The 17,316-nt window shown below is 33.4% G+C and overlaps 1 protein-coding gene across 3 annotated transcripts; it reads right to left on the reverse strand.

Annotated features, from left to right (window-relative positions):
• Window positions 1-11,519: 11,519 nt before the first annotated feature.
• LOC117929080 (protein BREVIS RADIX-like) lies at window positions 11,520-16,946 on the reverse strand. 3 transcript variants are annotated; one of them, XM_034849288.1, is made up of 7 exons: window positions 16,679-16,946; window positions 16,487-16,569; window positions 15,557-15,694; window positions 13,382-13,785; window positions 12,860-12,989; window positions 12,251-12,627; window positions 11,520-12,052 (listed from the first exon to the last, which is right to left on the reverse strand). In XM_034849288.1, the coding sequence occupies exons 3-7, from the start codon at window positions 15,677-15,679 to the stop codon at window positions 11,974-11,976; spliced, it is 1,113 nt and encodes a 370-aa protein (XP_034705179.1). In that variant the 5' UTR covers window positions 15,680-15,694; window positions 16,487-16,569; window positions 16,679-16,946; the 3' UTR covers window positions 11,520-11,973. The 3 variants fall into 3 exon arrangements, with proteins under 3 accessions (XP_034705179.1, XP_034705169.1, XP_034705189.1); XM_034849278.1 differs by having other exon boundaries at window positions 16,487-16,574; XM_034849298.1 differs by lacking the exons at window positions 15,557-15,694; window positions 16,487-16,569; window positions 16,679-16,946 and adding an exon at window positions 14,550-14,731.
• Between the last annotated feature and the right edge of the window lie 370 nt (window positions 16,947-17,316).

A 17,316-nucleotide genomic window follows, 5' to 3' on the forward strand; every position in this document is an offset into this window, starting at 1 on the left:
TGGTGAAGTAATTGATAGCAACCAAGATGAACTCATGACCATTAGAATATTTTGGCGAGATCTTCCCGATGATGTCGATACCCCATACTGAAAACGACTAAGGTGAAGTTAGTGCATGCAACTCGGAAGGTGGCACGTGAATGAGGTCCCCTTGTATTTGACACTCTGGGCATCTCTGAACAAACTAGCAACAATCCGTCTCCATGGTTAACCATAAATAGCCAGTCCTTATGATCTTACGGGCCAACATATGCCCTCCCATATGTGGTCCGCAGACTTCCGCATGAACCTCTCTCATTACTCGATCAACAAAGGCATGGTCTAAGCACAATAATAACATCTCATCAGTTGATCGTCTATACAATGTCTCACCACAAATCACGAATCGGGCGGCCAGCTGCCTCAATGCTTTTTTATCTTTTGCCGTGGCGACCTCAGGATATACACCAAGTCTCAAAAGGTGATATATGTCATGGTACCATGGCAAACCATCATCTGGCTCTGTATCGTCAATCAAACAGCAATAGGCAGGGGTAGATCTCGACTCAATCAGTAAAGAACAAACAAAGGCATCAGCAAGAATATCAATTATGGAAGCTACAGTCGCTAAGGCATTGACAAACTGGTTCTACACTCTAAGTAAATGCGTATATCTCAAATCATCAAATCTCCCAACTAGTAGCTCCAAATATGCATGGTAAGGCTTAAGCTTCACATCTCTAGTCTTCCACTCACCCTGAATCTGTCTCAATACCAGATTGAAGTCACCAAACACCTCCATTTGTCTAATCCCAAGCTTGAGGGTCATCTTTAATCCCAAGATACAGGCTTCATATTCAACAATATTGTTCATGGCAGGATGTCGATCCGAGAATGCCAAACAAACATATCTAGGAATGTGATCACCATGAGGGGATATCAACAAGACGTCTATACCATATCCAGAATGATTGGCTGCACCATCAAAGTACATGCATGATTCATTCCTAATTGGTGTACCTATTTGATTCAGTCCTCAGACGGGAGTTATCAACAAAATTTATAAACCTAATTCACCATACACTAGGATAGCATAGCTAGCATAGTATAATGGTTCTAGGATCGTCCACAGGGATGAGTTTTCATATCACACGTGACATTATTTAAAGTACTGAAATGGTGTTTTTTCTTTTATGAGTTAGCTTTAAAAGAAAACATAATTTTGGTTGAAAATGTTTGGTTTTAAGTTAACCACAAATAATAACTGAGATTAATTACAAAGAAAAGGTTTCTTGGAGCTTTAGGTCACTAGGTTCAGGTTCCTTAGACAAAAGGGGGAGATTCCAGATTTTTTCCTCACGTTGGGGACAATAACATAAAGAATGGTTATCTCTTGAACCGGTGTGTATTTAGCAATTAAGATTTGATCCCACTTGTCCATGAAAGACTGCAGTTGCTTCCGATTAATGGTTTCAAACACTAAAGACCTCTTATTGTGAATCATCTTTCAATGGATCATAAGAGATATCTAATAGACATCCATGGTTTCCATGGAACCCGAAAAGCTTACCAAGTATTGGCCATTCAAGGTGATCCTAACCTTGGATTACCCTTCAAAGGCTCGTAAGAGATAACTAATGGATCTCCAAGGAGTCCGAAAAGCTTACTAAGTATTGGCCCAGGTGATTTTAAGGGATTTTGAGTTAAACTAAAAAGTAAAAACCATTAACGGGTAACAACTCTCCTCATTTAAAGCAAGGAAAACTCCTACCGTTGTATCCGAATCCCTTACCTAGCTTCCTTCAGTCCAAGAAACGAAAAACCTAGCCACTCATCCTCTGAGAAAACATCCTCAGAGGTTGTTTGGCTAGAAAGAAAAAAAAAATGAGTAGGTAAGACAAAGCAAAAGCTTTGTGTATTTCTTACTAAAAGAATTTACAAGTGTTCTCAGGAATTTCTTCTGAGATTCCGAGATATTACAAAAGAGATATTTTAAGACATATATAGAGAGATATTTTGGTCAATTTTAGGTCTACCGATATTTTATGTCAAAATATCCACCGATATATCTTCAATATATCCGATATATCCGTAAAATCAAAATACCGATATATCCGTAATTACCGATATTTTCATCCTTGGTTACACAATGAGGTGTTGACTATGTTGTGGTTGAGAGGATTGTCTTCGAGTTTATATAGAACATTCAAATTGTGGCTTTTCCACATGATTTCAGAGAGTTGGCATGATTTTATTGGATGGATAGAAGTCTTTAGTACTATGTGAGATTTTGAGATCATGAGTTTGAGATTGTGGTCAAAAGATGGGTGACCATCATTTCATGAGCCTATTTACCTAATTACCCCTATGTATAAAGTTACCTCTTGCTAGTCAATTGACCCATGTACACTTAGCCTTTTCATCATCACCATGCTTACCTTTTTTCTCATGTCTTGAGTTGGGGCCTTTTACACACTTTGTTTATGGATAGGATCACCTTGATTCTGGACTTCACAGTTTATTCATCTTTTGTATTCATCATGTTCACTTTGATTCATTTTACTCTCTTCCTAATATTTATTGTATCCATTTGAGTCATCATTCATTATTTCTGTCTCCATAAGTTGATATTTGTACATATGGGTTGGTCTTTTTGTTTGTATAAATGAGGACTTATCACTAGTCTATCTTGGGACTTATGCATATATTTCCCTTAGTTTAATGCTTTGATTATTGTTTCAAGAGAGAAAAAAAAAAACAAGAAAAAAGAAAAAAAAAATTGTGATGTTAATCTACATAGGTAGCTTATGTAACAAATTTGACTATCATATTATATATATTTATCTCATCTATACATCAAGTTATGATTGAGTTGTAGGTTATATCCCCAACTATGACATTTTGCTTCTCATATACTTGATTGAACTTCTCATTCAGAGTTTATTCTCATTCATCTTGATCATGTTTGTGGTTTTTACTCGTATATTGAGTTATCATCCATCGACATTATCTATTTTACCTTTTATCATTGTACTATTCTTATGATTCCTTTGAACCTATTCTAAAGTTTCATTCTTGTCGTTTCCATTTCTTTGACTTGTTCATATGGATGGTTGTGTATACGTGTAGTCCTTATCCTAATTTTGTTTCTCTTTTCATTGATTTCATATTTTCATTCGTTCATCATATATATATATATATATATCATAATGTAATCTTCTTATTCATCTAGTCATCTATATCATAGAGCATTTGTGAGATCCATGATCTTGGAATTTCTTTCTCTATTACATTGTGTATATTAGAGGCATGGGGATTGTATCATTAGGATTATTAAGCATAGTTTCCCTTCATTTCTTTCACCCTTTTACCTTAGTCTATGTTATGTTTTAAGTCTTAAGACCACCATGAGGCTATGATATCATGCATTATGCTTGATAAATCACATGTGGGTGGTACTTGAGATTAATTAGAGATCATACAATTTATGACAAGATGAGAATTATGGGACAACCCTACACTAAGGCATAGACTTATCATCAATGACTGGTTTCGAGATGACAACTTATACTGGGGTATAGCCACTTCATTCTCTCTCATGAAGCATGATGGATCAAGACATTATTTAGATCACATTAGAATGTATCCATTTTTGAGGTGTGGGAGTAGAGTTTGATTTTGATATGATGATATATACTAGGGCATACCATTTCTTTGGAGAAGATTAGATACTCCCTACACATTATAGTATAAGGACACTTTGGAGAGTAGAGATTTATTTGTATTAGATAGCTTACATTGGGGTATAACCCTGTCAGTGATGATTGATTTAGAGCTAGTACCTTATAGGAGCATAGCCACTTGACAAAGTCTTATTATTAGAGCGTAGCCACTTTGCTCGATTCCTTACACTAGAGCATAGCCATCTTTCGGAGGTGATAAGATTCATTCATTTTATTAGAGCATGGTAAGTGATATGAGGATTTTTGAGCTATTTCATATCGTCATTCTTTTATATTGAAGCATATCCATTTTTGAGGACATAATCATATTAAGGCATAACCACCTTATTGATCTTCTCTAACATTGGATCTAGTTGCTTGGATTGAGGTTTTTCGAGAAATTATGGAGATGATGACACTTTGGGTTCAGTCTCATCAGCATACCTTGTTTGATGAAGATACTCACCTACATTTGTTGTATACCTAGATGCCCTACCTTTGATGCCTTCACACATGTAGGTTTATTGTCTTGAACCCACCCATCTCATGTTCATGACATTTGACCTTATTCTGTGCTTTAGATTAGTCAGAGGATGTAGAAGAGTCCCAAGTTTCCTAGTCAGGATTTCTTGTGCCTTTTAACATTGGGTTCAACATCTCCCATGATTGTAAGGTCATTTAGATTGTTGATAGATTTTTTATGATGCTTTCATTTTGATAGTCAACATGTCGTGACTCAACTTATTTACACTTAGACTTAGAGCTTTGGTTAACATTGTTTTTGTTCACCGTTTGGTTTTGTTCTATTAGCATATTCCCAAAACATATATTTTTGTTGCGTTTTTTTATTTTATTATTATTGAGGTTAGACACTTTCACTTCATTGTCGATGAGCATATCTCAGAGGGCAATAGTTGTTTTATAACATTTTGTATCTTGTGTCTTTTCCCTTTTTAGTCTCATGTTAGTTGTTTTTTGGTTTTTTCAATTGCATCTTTACTATCATCTAAGCCACCATTTAGCCTTGAGTCATACCATTACGTATTTTAGGTTTGATCTCATTTCACTATCTATCTTATCCATTGATTATGTCGAGCTTTATTGTTAGATCATCTTCTTAGCCATCATTTGGCCCCAAGTCACAACTTAGCATCATCGTTCGATTTAGAGTTGTATTTTTAGTATTATCCTAATTGTCTTTTCTTTTGTAATGATCACGACTTACCATCATAGATCATACTCTTTTACCTTTTCGCTTAGTGTTGCACTTTAATTGTTCAACTTATATATATATATATATATATATATATATATATATATATATATATATTTCTTTGAGTGTCATGCTTTGACTTTTCAACCTTTTTATGTTTACTTTAGTGGTGCGCCCCGATTATCCAACCTTTATATGTTCTTGTTAGTGTCATACCCTAACCATTTGACCATTTTATGTTCATTTTTGTGTTGTGCTCCAATTGTCTTACCTCTTTTTTTGTTTACTTTAGTATTGAACCCCGATTGTTCAACTTTTTTATATTCCTTTTAGTGTTGCATCTCGATTGTCTGATCTTTTTGACATTTTTTAGTGTCATGCCTTGATTGTCTGACCTTTTTTATGTTCTTTTTTGTGTTGCATCCTAATTATGTGACCTTTTTACATTCCTTTTAGTGTTGTACCTTGACTACTTGACCATTTTATGTTTCCCTTAGTGTTGCACCCTAATTGTTCAGATTTTATATGTTTTTGTTAGTGTTGCACCCTAATTATCCAATATTTTTATATTTTTTTAGTGTTGCACCTTGACTATTTGACATTTTTTTTTATATTTATTTTAAAGTTGCACATCGGCTATCCAACCTTTTTATGTTTCTTTTAGTGTTGCGTTCCCCATTGTCCAACCTTTTTACATTTCTTTTAGTGTTGCGCCTTGTTTGTTTGACCTCTTTTATATTCCTTTAAGTATCGCATCCCAATTGTTTGACATTTTTACCTTCCTTCTAGTGGTGTCTCTTGACTATCCAACATTTTTATGTTTACTTTAGTGTCATGCCTTAACTGTCCAACCTTTTTATATTTCCTTTATGTTGTATCCTGACTATCAAAGCTTTTTATGTTTGATGTAGATATTTCATCTTTCTTCTTGGCGACCTTTGACCGCATTGTCTGATCTTAGAGAGCCTATGTTATACTACGATAAATTTGATGGTTTTTCTCATTTTTCAGTAGAGCCACTTTGTTTCACTTGTATACACACCCATTTCACTCGTGACCTCTATCGAAGAGGGGTATATTTGTATACTTTAAAATTTGTCCTATGCTTATTCTCACACTTTTATTTTTATTTTTATTTGTGTTGTTATTCTAATTATTTTATATTTTTATTATTTATTTATTTATTTTATTTTTTAGCACTTATTTTGTTAGTAATTTTTAAACTCATTCTATTTAAAATTCATCCTAATTTATAAGCTCGTATTCATCATTTTTAAAGAATTAATTTGTACCCTTTATTTATTTTGTTAAATTCCTACAATCCATTTGAAACCTTAAAAAAACCCTTTTTCCTGCTACATCTAGTACCCCTTTTCTCTCTTAGCTTTTTTCCTTCTTCATATTTTTTTTCTTTCTTTCGCCTTTTTTCTCATATTTCCCTCTCCTATAGCCCCACAAACATCCTCCTCTCACCGGTCACAACCACCACGTCTCACAATGGGTCCACGACTTCTCTTTGTCATTGTCTCTGTCTCTGTCTCTATCTCTCTTTCTCTCTCGCTCTCTCGCTCTCTTCCCTTTCTTTCCTTATAACCATGGCCACTTTCCCATAGTCGCACAAACATTACACCTTCACACCTCCACCATTGTCATTGTTCATAACTTGTCATTGCAATCCATTTCTAGCACTATTGCCTCACCTTATGTGACACCCACACCACCATCAACCACCACTCTCTTGTTCATGGCAACCACCTATTGTTCTTCCTCTATGTTCTATAAAATTTGTAAGAAACCCTCATGTTAATCTTTAGAATAACTATTTGTGAGATCTTGTTATGGGCTTTAAGTTGTTAATTCATGCTCATGGGTTGGGTTTTTGACTTTGGGTTGTTGATTGGAGCTTTGGATATTGCAATTCAATGGTGTGTTATTAGGTTTGGTCCTGATTACTTTGCATTTTTCATTTAGGACATGGGTCATTTGTTTTAATTTAATTGGGCTTAAATTATGGGCTTGCATATTGTTACTTGGGCTTACCCTGTTCCTTTGGGTTGTGGACTGTTGTTTTGCATGAGTTTGATTGTTGAGATGAGCACACATGGAGGGTTGGATCTTAATTACATGAAGAGCAAGTTGAAGGTGATTAAAAGAAAAAGAAAAAAAAAAAGAAGGAAAAAACTTAGAGAAAGAGAGGGGGAGGATGATTCAGGAGGAGGGTTCTTTGTAATCTATTTATTTATTGTTCTTTATCTTTCGATGAGAGAGCATGGCGATCCGGAATGGTTGGAGCTTCATATTGAAAAGTTGAGTCATTAGTTTTGGGGATTACATTGTAAAGTTCATCAGTCCTTTTTATTTTATTTTTTGTTGTACATATTTGTAAATACATTTTTGTTATTATTATTATAGGGTTTTTTAATTTTTTTTTTTTTTATTTCTTTGTTTTGTTGGGTGATGAAAAATGCAATGTTATTGAATGAAAGTTTTCATTTGCTCATATTAGGGGTATCATTATTATTTTTTTTATTTTATTTTTGAGTATTCTTTTTAAGGAATAAAATCGAAAATATCTTTAATAACAAAGGTATAATCCATCTATTAATAAATTGGTTTTTTTTTTTTTTTTTTAAAAAAAAAGTTCCAAAACAATTGTTTGTTTAGTTTTCTAAAAATAAATCTGATTTAAAAAAAAAATATGAAACCCTCTTTTTAAAATTAAATTGTAAATTTTTTTTTTATGAAGTTGCTAAATTGTGTTTTTAAAAATAAACATATTAAATCATTCTCTTTTTTTTTTTTTTTTTTTTTAAAATGAAGTAATAAAAAACTTTTTAAATAAAAGTTAAAGTAAAAAATTCCATTTTTTAGATAAAATTATGAACTTTTTTTTAAAAGACAATTTTTTTTTAATATAATAGGAAAACTTTTCCTAAAATAAAGATGCAAAAATCGTTTTTTTTTTTAGGTAAAAATATAAAGATCTGTTTTAGTTGCAAAAATGGTTTTCTTTAAGTAAAAATATAAAATCTTATTTATAATAAAATTGAAAATTCCTTTTTCTAATAAAATCATTTTCTTTTTTGTTCTTTAAATAAATTCTCAAATCATTTTTACAACATAGAAATAACTTTTTTTTAATGCTATAAATTTTTTTCTAATAAAATAAAATAAAATAAAATAATTTCTTCATAAAAGATAAAATATTTTCAATAAATCTATCCTAATAAAATCAAATATAATCATTTTTTCATTGAAAGAAAAATTGATATGTTTTCTATAAATAAATTTGTTAAGATTGTTTTTTTCTAAATAATTTTTATAGAACATTTTCCTTAAATATAATTTGGATTGGAATAATTTTTTATAAATAAAATGTAAAAATTCTTTTTTAACAAAAGTTAAGTAAAATCTCCTCGTGTAGATAAACTTGTAAAAATCTTGTTTTTAAAAGGTAAAATTCTTTTTCCAAAGTAAAATTGTAAAAAGATATTCTTTTAATAAAAATTAAACAAAATTATTTGTAGATAAATTTGTAAAAAATCTTCCTTTAAAAGGTAAAAATCTTTTTTCCGATTAAAATCGTAAAAATATTCCTTTTTAAAATAAAAGTTAAGTAAAACCCCTTTATTTAGATTAGCTTATAAAAAACATTTTTTTTTAAATGCAAAATTCTTTTTTTTTTTAAAGTAAAAATCAAGTTAGAATATTTTTTGTAAGTGAATATAAAAATCTTTTTTCTTAACAAAGGTGAATAAAAATCTTTTGTAATGATTTTTTAAAAATAAATTTGAAAATTTTTTAGTAATAAATTTAAAATAGAGAATCCAAATAATCTGCAAAGATCTTTTAATAAAATTGAAAAACCTCTCTTTAAACCAAACATAGGCAATTTATTTTTTTTAGTGAATCTTTTTCTTAAATCAAATAAAAAATAAAAATAAAAAACCTTTTTTTGTAAATAAAAAAAGGAACATATCTTTTCTAAAAATCATTTTCCTATTAAAAATCATTTTTATTAATAAAATTGAATTGGGTTTTAATACTTTTAAAAAAAAATTGAATGGTTATTAATTGTTTTGTAGAGAATTTTTGAGAAGCAATTAAAATATGTAGATTAAGATGATGTTTGTTTTTTGGCTGAATAGAAAAAATCAAAATAAGGTTATTGATATCAACTGATATAATTAAAGTAAACTTATTATTAATATATTCAATTTTGTTATATGGGTTGATATCAACATATTACTTTTTGTATTATCCATAAGTTCACCATACATTTACAGAAAAAAAAAAGAAAAAAAAAAGACTTAGAAATAACTTTTTATTTTTTGAATTCTCAGATAAAATTTTATTCCTAAAAATAATCTAGAATTATTTTTAACAATTATTATTAAAATCTGATTTTTGAGAAACATTTTCAAAGACAATGACAGGCATGCCCCTAGTCTTCTTTATTTTCTTTTGGCAACAAATATGAACACTTAGGGAAAAGACCTGATGCCCACTGTGGTAATTCACAATTTCCTCAGGACCTAAAGCAAACCAATTACCCCTCTTGCTTTACTTAAGCCCAACATGGCCCAATTTCTTAAAAAGGGCATATTTTCATTTTGAGGCCCAAAGATTCAATCAACCTAGGCCAACCCAGTAAGCTAATTATTAGTCAAATATTTTGGAGGTGTATAATTCCATTGAAGGCTGCTCAACTTGGATGCATTTAAGAAAATCTTGAGAGATTTATTTTATTTTATTTTTAATTCAAGATTGGGAGGAGACATTCAATCAATTTCATTTTCTTATAATTAGGCATCCAAGGGACTATAAGCTATTAGTCAACATTAAAAGTTGATTTTTTTCACACACTAGCACATTTTAGCACCCGTTTCTCTTAAAACTCCTTTTTATTTTTATTTTATGAGAATATTTAGAGAGAAAGATAGAATAATGTTCACTCATAAAGATAACATTAGTTGTATATAACAATTTTTGTAATTTTTTCTAAAAGTGTTTTGACGTGAAATGGATATAAAAAAAAATAGGATTGCAACTTGAACGAATTGATCAGGTTGATGACTAATCCAAAGTTAAGCCAAATTAAGAAATAATCAATTCAAACTCAATCAAATCCAACCTCTAATCCGAGGTACTCAACCCAAACCAAACCTAACCTCATTTTTCTAAATTTGGATTGGTCAAGTTAAACTCCGGTTAATTGAATTAAACTTAGGTTGATTGGGCTAGATTTGAATTGTTTGGATTCATTAGGTTGTAAAATTCAAAATTCATCCATGATGGTTTTTTTAAATTTTTTTTTTATACATTTATACCAAAATTTAAATAATAAACACTACAAAATTTCAAGATAACAATAAAAAAGTAAAAATAAACTTATATGTCTTTTTTTAAAAAAGAAAAAATATAAAACATAATTATAATTTGATATTTTTTTAAATCTAAAAAAAATGAATATTATTATATAGGATGATAAATATTATAAATATTATAAAAATATTAAATCGGGTTTGAGTTAAGTTCAAGTTGTTTGAACCTCGGCTTAAACCCAACCCAAATTGAGCTTGGGTTAAAAAAACTTAACCAAAACTCAATCTGAGTAATAAAAATGTTTGTTTAAACCCATCCAAACATCGGGTTGGGTTTGGGTTAGGTAGGGTTAATCCGTACAAGTTCCACCTCAAAAAAATTGGTGATGAGTTATTTTCACATTTTAAAAAAATAAAAATTTGTTTTTAAATTTATGAATTATTTTATCACTTTTAATAATTTTTTCTTTTTAATAAATCAAGTTCTAGCCTTTAATGTTACACAAATCAAAGCTCGAACTAGTCAAGAATCCTAAACAAAAGTTTGATCTTTGTTCAAACATCAATTAAAGGACAAAAAGGAAGGTAAAGCAAGCATCAAATCAAAGTAGAAAAAGCCAATAGACATCAAAGTTCAGAAGATTATGCTTAGTTCACCCTTTTGATGGCACTAAAACCAAAGATGAATTTTTCTCCTTTCGAATTGTACATTGTGATTTTTTCTTGACTATTTGCTTGTTTAGTATCCTCCAAACCACTCTTTTAAGGAAAAGGGGACAAAAGAAAGATAAAGAAAGAATATTAACTTCTTCTCCATAATTCTTGATTCAACATGTTTTTTAATGACACTATTGAATAAATTACTTAACTAATCCTCTTCATTCTATCATATGTTTCACTCATTTGTTCAACAAGTTGCCCAAATTTTGTTGTTTAGACCAAACCTTAAAGACTAGAGAGATTGGATTGCCTAAGTCACTTATGCCTTGATTTTGTTTGAAATTTTTAGATATTTTAGTATAATTTGGCTTAAGTAAGATATTTTAACTTTCTGTATTCATATTTCAAGAAACTCAAACCTATTCAGACTTCAGATTTCAACAGAAGCCAGAATTCGAGTATCCAGATGATTGCTGCTAATAGAAAATTAGAAATACAACACAAACTAAGTAGTAATTAAGGGGATTTTTGATGAGGTATGGGGATGGAAGATGAAGTAACACAAGACACAAAAAGTTTCCATCATGAACATCAATGGAAGCTGCACACCACCCATATGAATGATTCCAATTTCATTTGTCATACCAAAACCTTTGTGTTACAACAGAGAAGAAAAAAACAAACAAACATTTCATATATCAAGCTTTTCAAAATGGTGTCTATAATGACATCCATAAACAAAGAGAATCCGGGAAAATGAAATCATCGCATCAGGGTTAAGTAGCATCCGAATCATAATTCCATCCTCTGGAATATGGCTAGTCAGTACAAAAATGGTAACCTTAACTTTGAAATTGTATCAAAGGATGATTTGCAGCAGGAGAAGAACATTTGTTTAGTCTTCAACCATCATTGGCAATGATGAACTTGTTTGTGGAAATGACTCCAATCTAGTAAAATAGCTTCATGCGAAGAAACAAAATGGAATGGTTTCATTTCCATGGAGCTTTCAACCATAGCCTGTTCATTTTACTGCAGCCGCCAACAACGTTGTAGTTTTGTGAAAAATCTAAATTTAGAGGTATTGAGCTTGTATTCTCTCTCGATTCTCTTCCCACCACGTCTTTGCATGGACCTCACCAAATCTTTCACGGCTGTAAAGATCATAGAGAAGACATCAACAACCATAGATGAAGAATGAAATGATTTCAATCATGGACAGAATGCTATAAAAATCGAATCATTTAAAGCTTTTGTTTCAATGGTGTTTACAAGCATAGTAGACTAGCAATTTTTTTGCTTTCTTGGCAGCCAAACAGAATAAAAGGATAAGCAGAGTGGATTTTGGTTACCTGAATCTGACGCGCCGAAGCTCCCTTGTGCCATCAGCCAACTGTCTGATGGTAATGTAGACTCCTGGTTCATCTTGCTCAACCCACTCAGTCTCCATGTCACTGGCATTGCTAATGGAAACTGATGCCTCATCCCTAGATGAGGTTGTTGTCCGTGAAGCATCCATGGAAGATGTCTCGCCCCTTGGGCCGCCTGTGCCATAAGCACTTGAGCCCGCATTGTATTGATGACTCCCATACTGATCTGAAGGTTCAGATGGGAAGTACCCTTTACTTCCAGATGGTTTATAATAGTTTCTCGGAATCCATTCCTTGTTTAGTGATGGAGTCATAGGGCTTTCCCTTGCCGATCCCATCCTCGAGTAAGATGAATCTCTCTGCAGTTGTAAAAGTTCAATTTTCTGTTAGAAAACAAATTGGAAAGTATGTATTGGTGAAGGTGGACTAAGAAAGACAAGTCATTGAACTTGTCAGCCCTGGCCCAGTCGGTATTGGGCTTACCAGAAAAAAGACAACAATGAGCTACAGTTGCTTTCTAGCAAACCCGAAAATGGTAAACTAAGAGCATGAACAGTGAAGGAAGAAAATGCAGAAATAAAACCTGTTTACCTCGTCCTCAGACCTAGGAGGAGTGTGTAGAGCTTGGCGGTTGAATCTCTGGACATTGTACAGCTCCATGATCCGGTCATAATTCTCTCCCCACCATCGCTGGGCTTGCCATTTATTAAACATCTCCCGGCTTCAAATTTGGAATCCCAAAAGCTAATTAAGTTTCCACAACAAAAAATCTCAAGATATTTCAAGCAAATTGAGCCCCAAAGTCCCAGTTTTCTATGAAAATCTTTTGGGGTTCATGACAGCCTTCAACTAGGCTCATCATTCAAGCTATGAGGGGATAATGAGATAGGCCTAATAAATGCAAAAGCTGGTTCCAGCACAAGTGACCTCAATTCAACAACAAACACCAAACAAAACAGCCATGATCAAGTGCAATGCAATAAGGTATGGGACCCCATGAATTGGATGTAAAAGGACTGGGCATATATTGGTTCTAAGGGTAGGCCAGTTCCATTATTGTAGTCTGGGACTTGGCTAAGGATGATATGTAGCATGGAACAGTGAGATATGTACCTGAAACGGATCCGTTTTAAGTCATTTCCCCCATTGGGGAGGGACACAAAAGTGATGTGAACTCCAGGCTCAACCTGAGCCATCCACTCCTTGGGCTCATCCTCATCTTCCAGCACAACATCACAAGACTGAGCCGAGATGGACACCCCTCCGGGCGTCTGATCACCTCTCAACACCCCAGTGAACCTTGAGTCAGACCCTGCGCCAGGGTTATGGCTGCTGGTTGTGAAATCCCATGCAGGCGTTGAACTTGAGCTCCCCGGCCTTAAGTAGGGGTATGGAACCCCTTCTGAAATGGTATCAAAGTCAGGATAAGGCCGGTGTCCCTTCTTGTAGCTGCTGGACCCAGTGCAGGGCTTGCATTGCCTGTAAGCACCCGAGAATTTCAAGGCCATATCCTTGATCTGCACATAATCGAATTACAAAATCAATACAAACCAAGCCAAGGACTACACCTACATTATTATCAAACAACACAAGCAGAAAGTCATAGGAGAATGAATCATTTTGTGAGACATATATTAAAATTTTAAGACAATTTCATTAGTCATTAGTCCTTATGCATTAAGAACATCACAACATTATGGGATTTCATTCAAGAACTCCCAAGAGAGAGAGTTAATTGAAAGTTTAGCTATGAAAATATGGCATGTTAGTGATGATTTCATGTTCAATTAGGCCCGAATAAACCCGAAGAAAACAAGAACTAAGGGAAGGTATTAAAAATGGTAAGACCTTCATTGTAAACCAAACGCAGATGATGCAGATGTTCATTGTGGCATAAGAAGACAATGCTTGTTTTGGGCATTAAAATTTTTTTAATTATGAAATAATTAGAGATATTACCATTTTTTTAAAACAGGCAATAAAATAAAAACTACCAAAAAGTATTGACTATTTATTAAGGTTTAAAAATAATAAAAATAAAATCCTAATATATCCAATGATATCAAATAATTAGAAACAAAAATTATTATTATTTTTTTTTAAAAAAAAAACATGTATAAAATTTGCATAATGAAATTAAATAAAAATAGAAATAGATGTCAGGTGAAGTGAAAAAAGGGAAATAATTCAGGGGGTTCAGTAATGTTATATAATTTTTGAAATTTGAAAAGAACGGATGGGAGAGGAGAGGACAGACAAGAATTCAAAAGGTGGGTCTCACATAGAACACATCTGTCCTTTCTCAATATGCGTCTTGTCTATTCTTTAGGATCCCCACTATTTTTGCTACTTGGTTTTCATTGTTTTGTGTGGAATATGCTCTCACCCTCTTCTTCAACCTTTGACTCCCTAACTTCACTTCTTCATTTCACATTATCTTTTTTATACCCTATGATTGAAAGATCAATAAATATCTTAAGATAAGAGGCATATCATTTTTATATCTAATAAATTACCAAAAATAAAATAAAATTCAAATTAAATCACAATAAAACTTATTGATAATAGTAATGCAAAAACACATACATATGATGGGTCTTCTTTTAGAAAGAGTATTTGATTTGGAAAGATTTTAGGCCTATCCTATTGCATCATTCCATGCAAATAAAGAAATGATAAGATAGGGGATTTTCCCTAGGGGGAGTGATATATGCAAATCCCAGTACAACAGGCCTATTGTGTGGGATGCGAATGGAGAATCAAAGCTAAATTGTCTATCTATCCAAACACTTTTTGGAAAGCCTTTGTAATCCCTAGAAAAAGAAGAAAAAAGGAATCAATTCCATTCTTCTATAACATCCCTCACCTGCCCATACACTGTACCCGTCAATATCTACAATTTCTGGACCATCAGCTGTTAACCCATCCCTTTACTTCTCTTCGATTTTTTTTTTTTTTTAAAAAAATCTTTGTATAATGGTGACCAATCAAATCCAAGATTTGGCATGTATCATGGTGTGGTCAACCAAGTCAAAGCAATCCTAGAGTTGTGGCCCTTTCCCTGGACACGTGACAAAAATGCACCCAAACAAACCGTGGGGTGCACCTCATGGAATCAGGCCCTATCCCCAATTCTGAGGGAGCATAGGATGAATCATGAGGTTGTCAATATCATATCAGAGCTCCTCCTCCTCCTCTCCTCCGAGCCATGATTTTTTTGACAAAGAAGAGAAAGCAGATGAACTGAAAAAGCAAAGTGTGCTATTGATGGGGGTGTAGGATTAGAACCTGCGCCGTCAGGCTTTTGACGGCTTCTTTTGTACTTGGTGTCCCACGCGCCCCACCTCCACTGCCCTCCTCTCCTCTCCCATCCTCCTCCGTTTGCTTCGAGCACGATATACACGTCAGCATTTCTATGTGGAGTCACTGCAAACACAAATATGAAAAAAAAAAAAAAACAAAAAATCGTTATTTCAATAATTTATTATTTTTCATTGATAATCACAAAATTTCATTCATTCATCCATCATTCCTCTTTGGGACAAAGCTAGCTTTGCCTAAAGCATTGGTGACTGATCAAATGACCATTCTACCCCTCAAAGTGCAGTTTTGTCCAGGGGTAGTTTTGGTCAAAGGTTCAGGACATTAGAACATTCCCCATATCTCATGGGCCCTCTTAGCAGGCTTAGATCTTCCAAAAACAAATTACATTAAAAAAATAAAAATAAAATATGGGAAATGGATATAATAGTTGAGGCAATAATGGGACAAGGGAAAAAACAAATTTAAAAGAGGGAAAAATGGAGGGAGTTTGAAGTGTCGTGTGTGGGGAATAAAGAATGAGACTGTGGAACAGCCGAAGTTTCTGACGGATTCATTAAATAATGGTCTGCTTCTTTATCTTTCTTTTGATTTAAAGAAAAAAAAAAAAAAAAACAAGAGTCATTCTTTAAGAAAATCCAAAAAGCAGTTGGAAGAGAGAAGAGAATCTCTTTGGTGTGGTGTGGAGTGGGAGAGAGAGAGAGAAAGGGAAGAGAGAAGAGAGGGAAGAGAGGGAAGACTGATGGACCAATGTGCTTTTAACAATGAAATTGGTGTATGTGTAAGCGTGTCGAGTGATGAAAGCGTTCTATGAATCGACATAGAGACAGAATAAGGATCCTCGCATTGATATGTGTTCCTCCCAAAGGAAACTATTATTATGCGAAAACGACTCACCAAAGCTGCTGCTACTGCTGCAATTCCTCTTCTCCTTCTTCTCTTTCCCCTCCTTTTTCTAAGCTTCCTCGCTGCTCTGCATCCTACCCTGTCCAAATACCAAACTCTTAAATATTTTTTTTGGATAAAAATAAATATATAAAAAAAAATAAAACATGTACCAAATCAATCCTCTAGATGGAATCATCTTACCTTCACTCCCGAAATGGACCCCTGAATCAGAAAAGAGCACAATCCCTTTGATTCAGGGGAGCCAGACTGCGAAATCAATTTGGTTCAAAGCAGAAGGGCGGAGAATCCGGCTCTGAAGATGTGAAATCGATTATATGGAAAGTTTAGAGAAATCAAGACAGAAGAGAAAATAGAAAAAAGAATGATGAAATGTCCGCCGGCGGCGAGATTCCGGCGGAGGTACGAAAATGGAATGGTTTTGGATACTTGGGTGCGAGGTTTACGTTAGGAAAAGCCCAAAAATCGGAAAAATATAGACAAGAGGAGAAGGGGAGAACAGCCCAGTTAGCTGTATTTATACTGAGAGGGACTTGACGCCGTCTATCACCCGCCGTTAACGGAGAAATCTACACTCTGGGTTATCTGGCTTGGGTGAAACCGTTAAAAAGTACACGCCGTTAAGGAGCGTACGGACATTAACAGTTATTCTCATTAAACAAATGTGAAGACACATGGGTCCACTATGTCTGGCTTACACACAAGGGATCTTTCTCTTACCTTGCATGGTACGTAGACCACGTGTAGTGATCTGATTGGGTGATGAGGATTGTAAGCATCAATGGCCCTGATTTGATCTCCGGATCTGGACGGATCAGAGA

The sequence above is a fragment of the Vitis riparia genome, chromosome 2, assembly GCF_004353265.1.
Source record: "Vitis riparia cultivar Riparia Gloire de Montpellier isolate 1030 chromosome 2, EGFV_Vit.rip_1.0, whole genome shotgun sequence".
NCBI classification, from domain to species: Eukaryota; Viridiplantae; Streptophyta; class Magnoliopsida; order Vitales; family Vitaceae; genus Vitis; species Vitis riparia.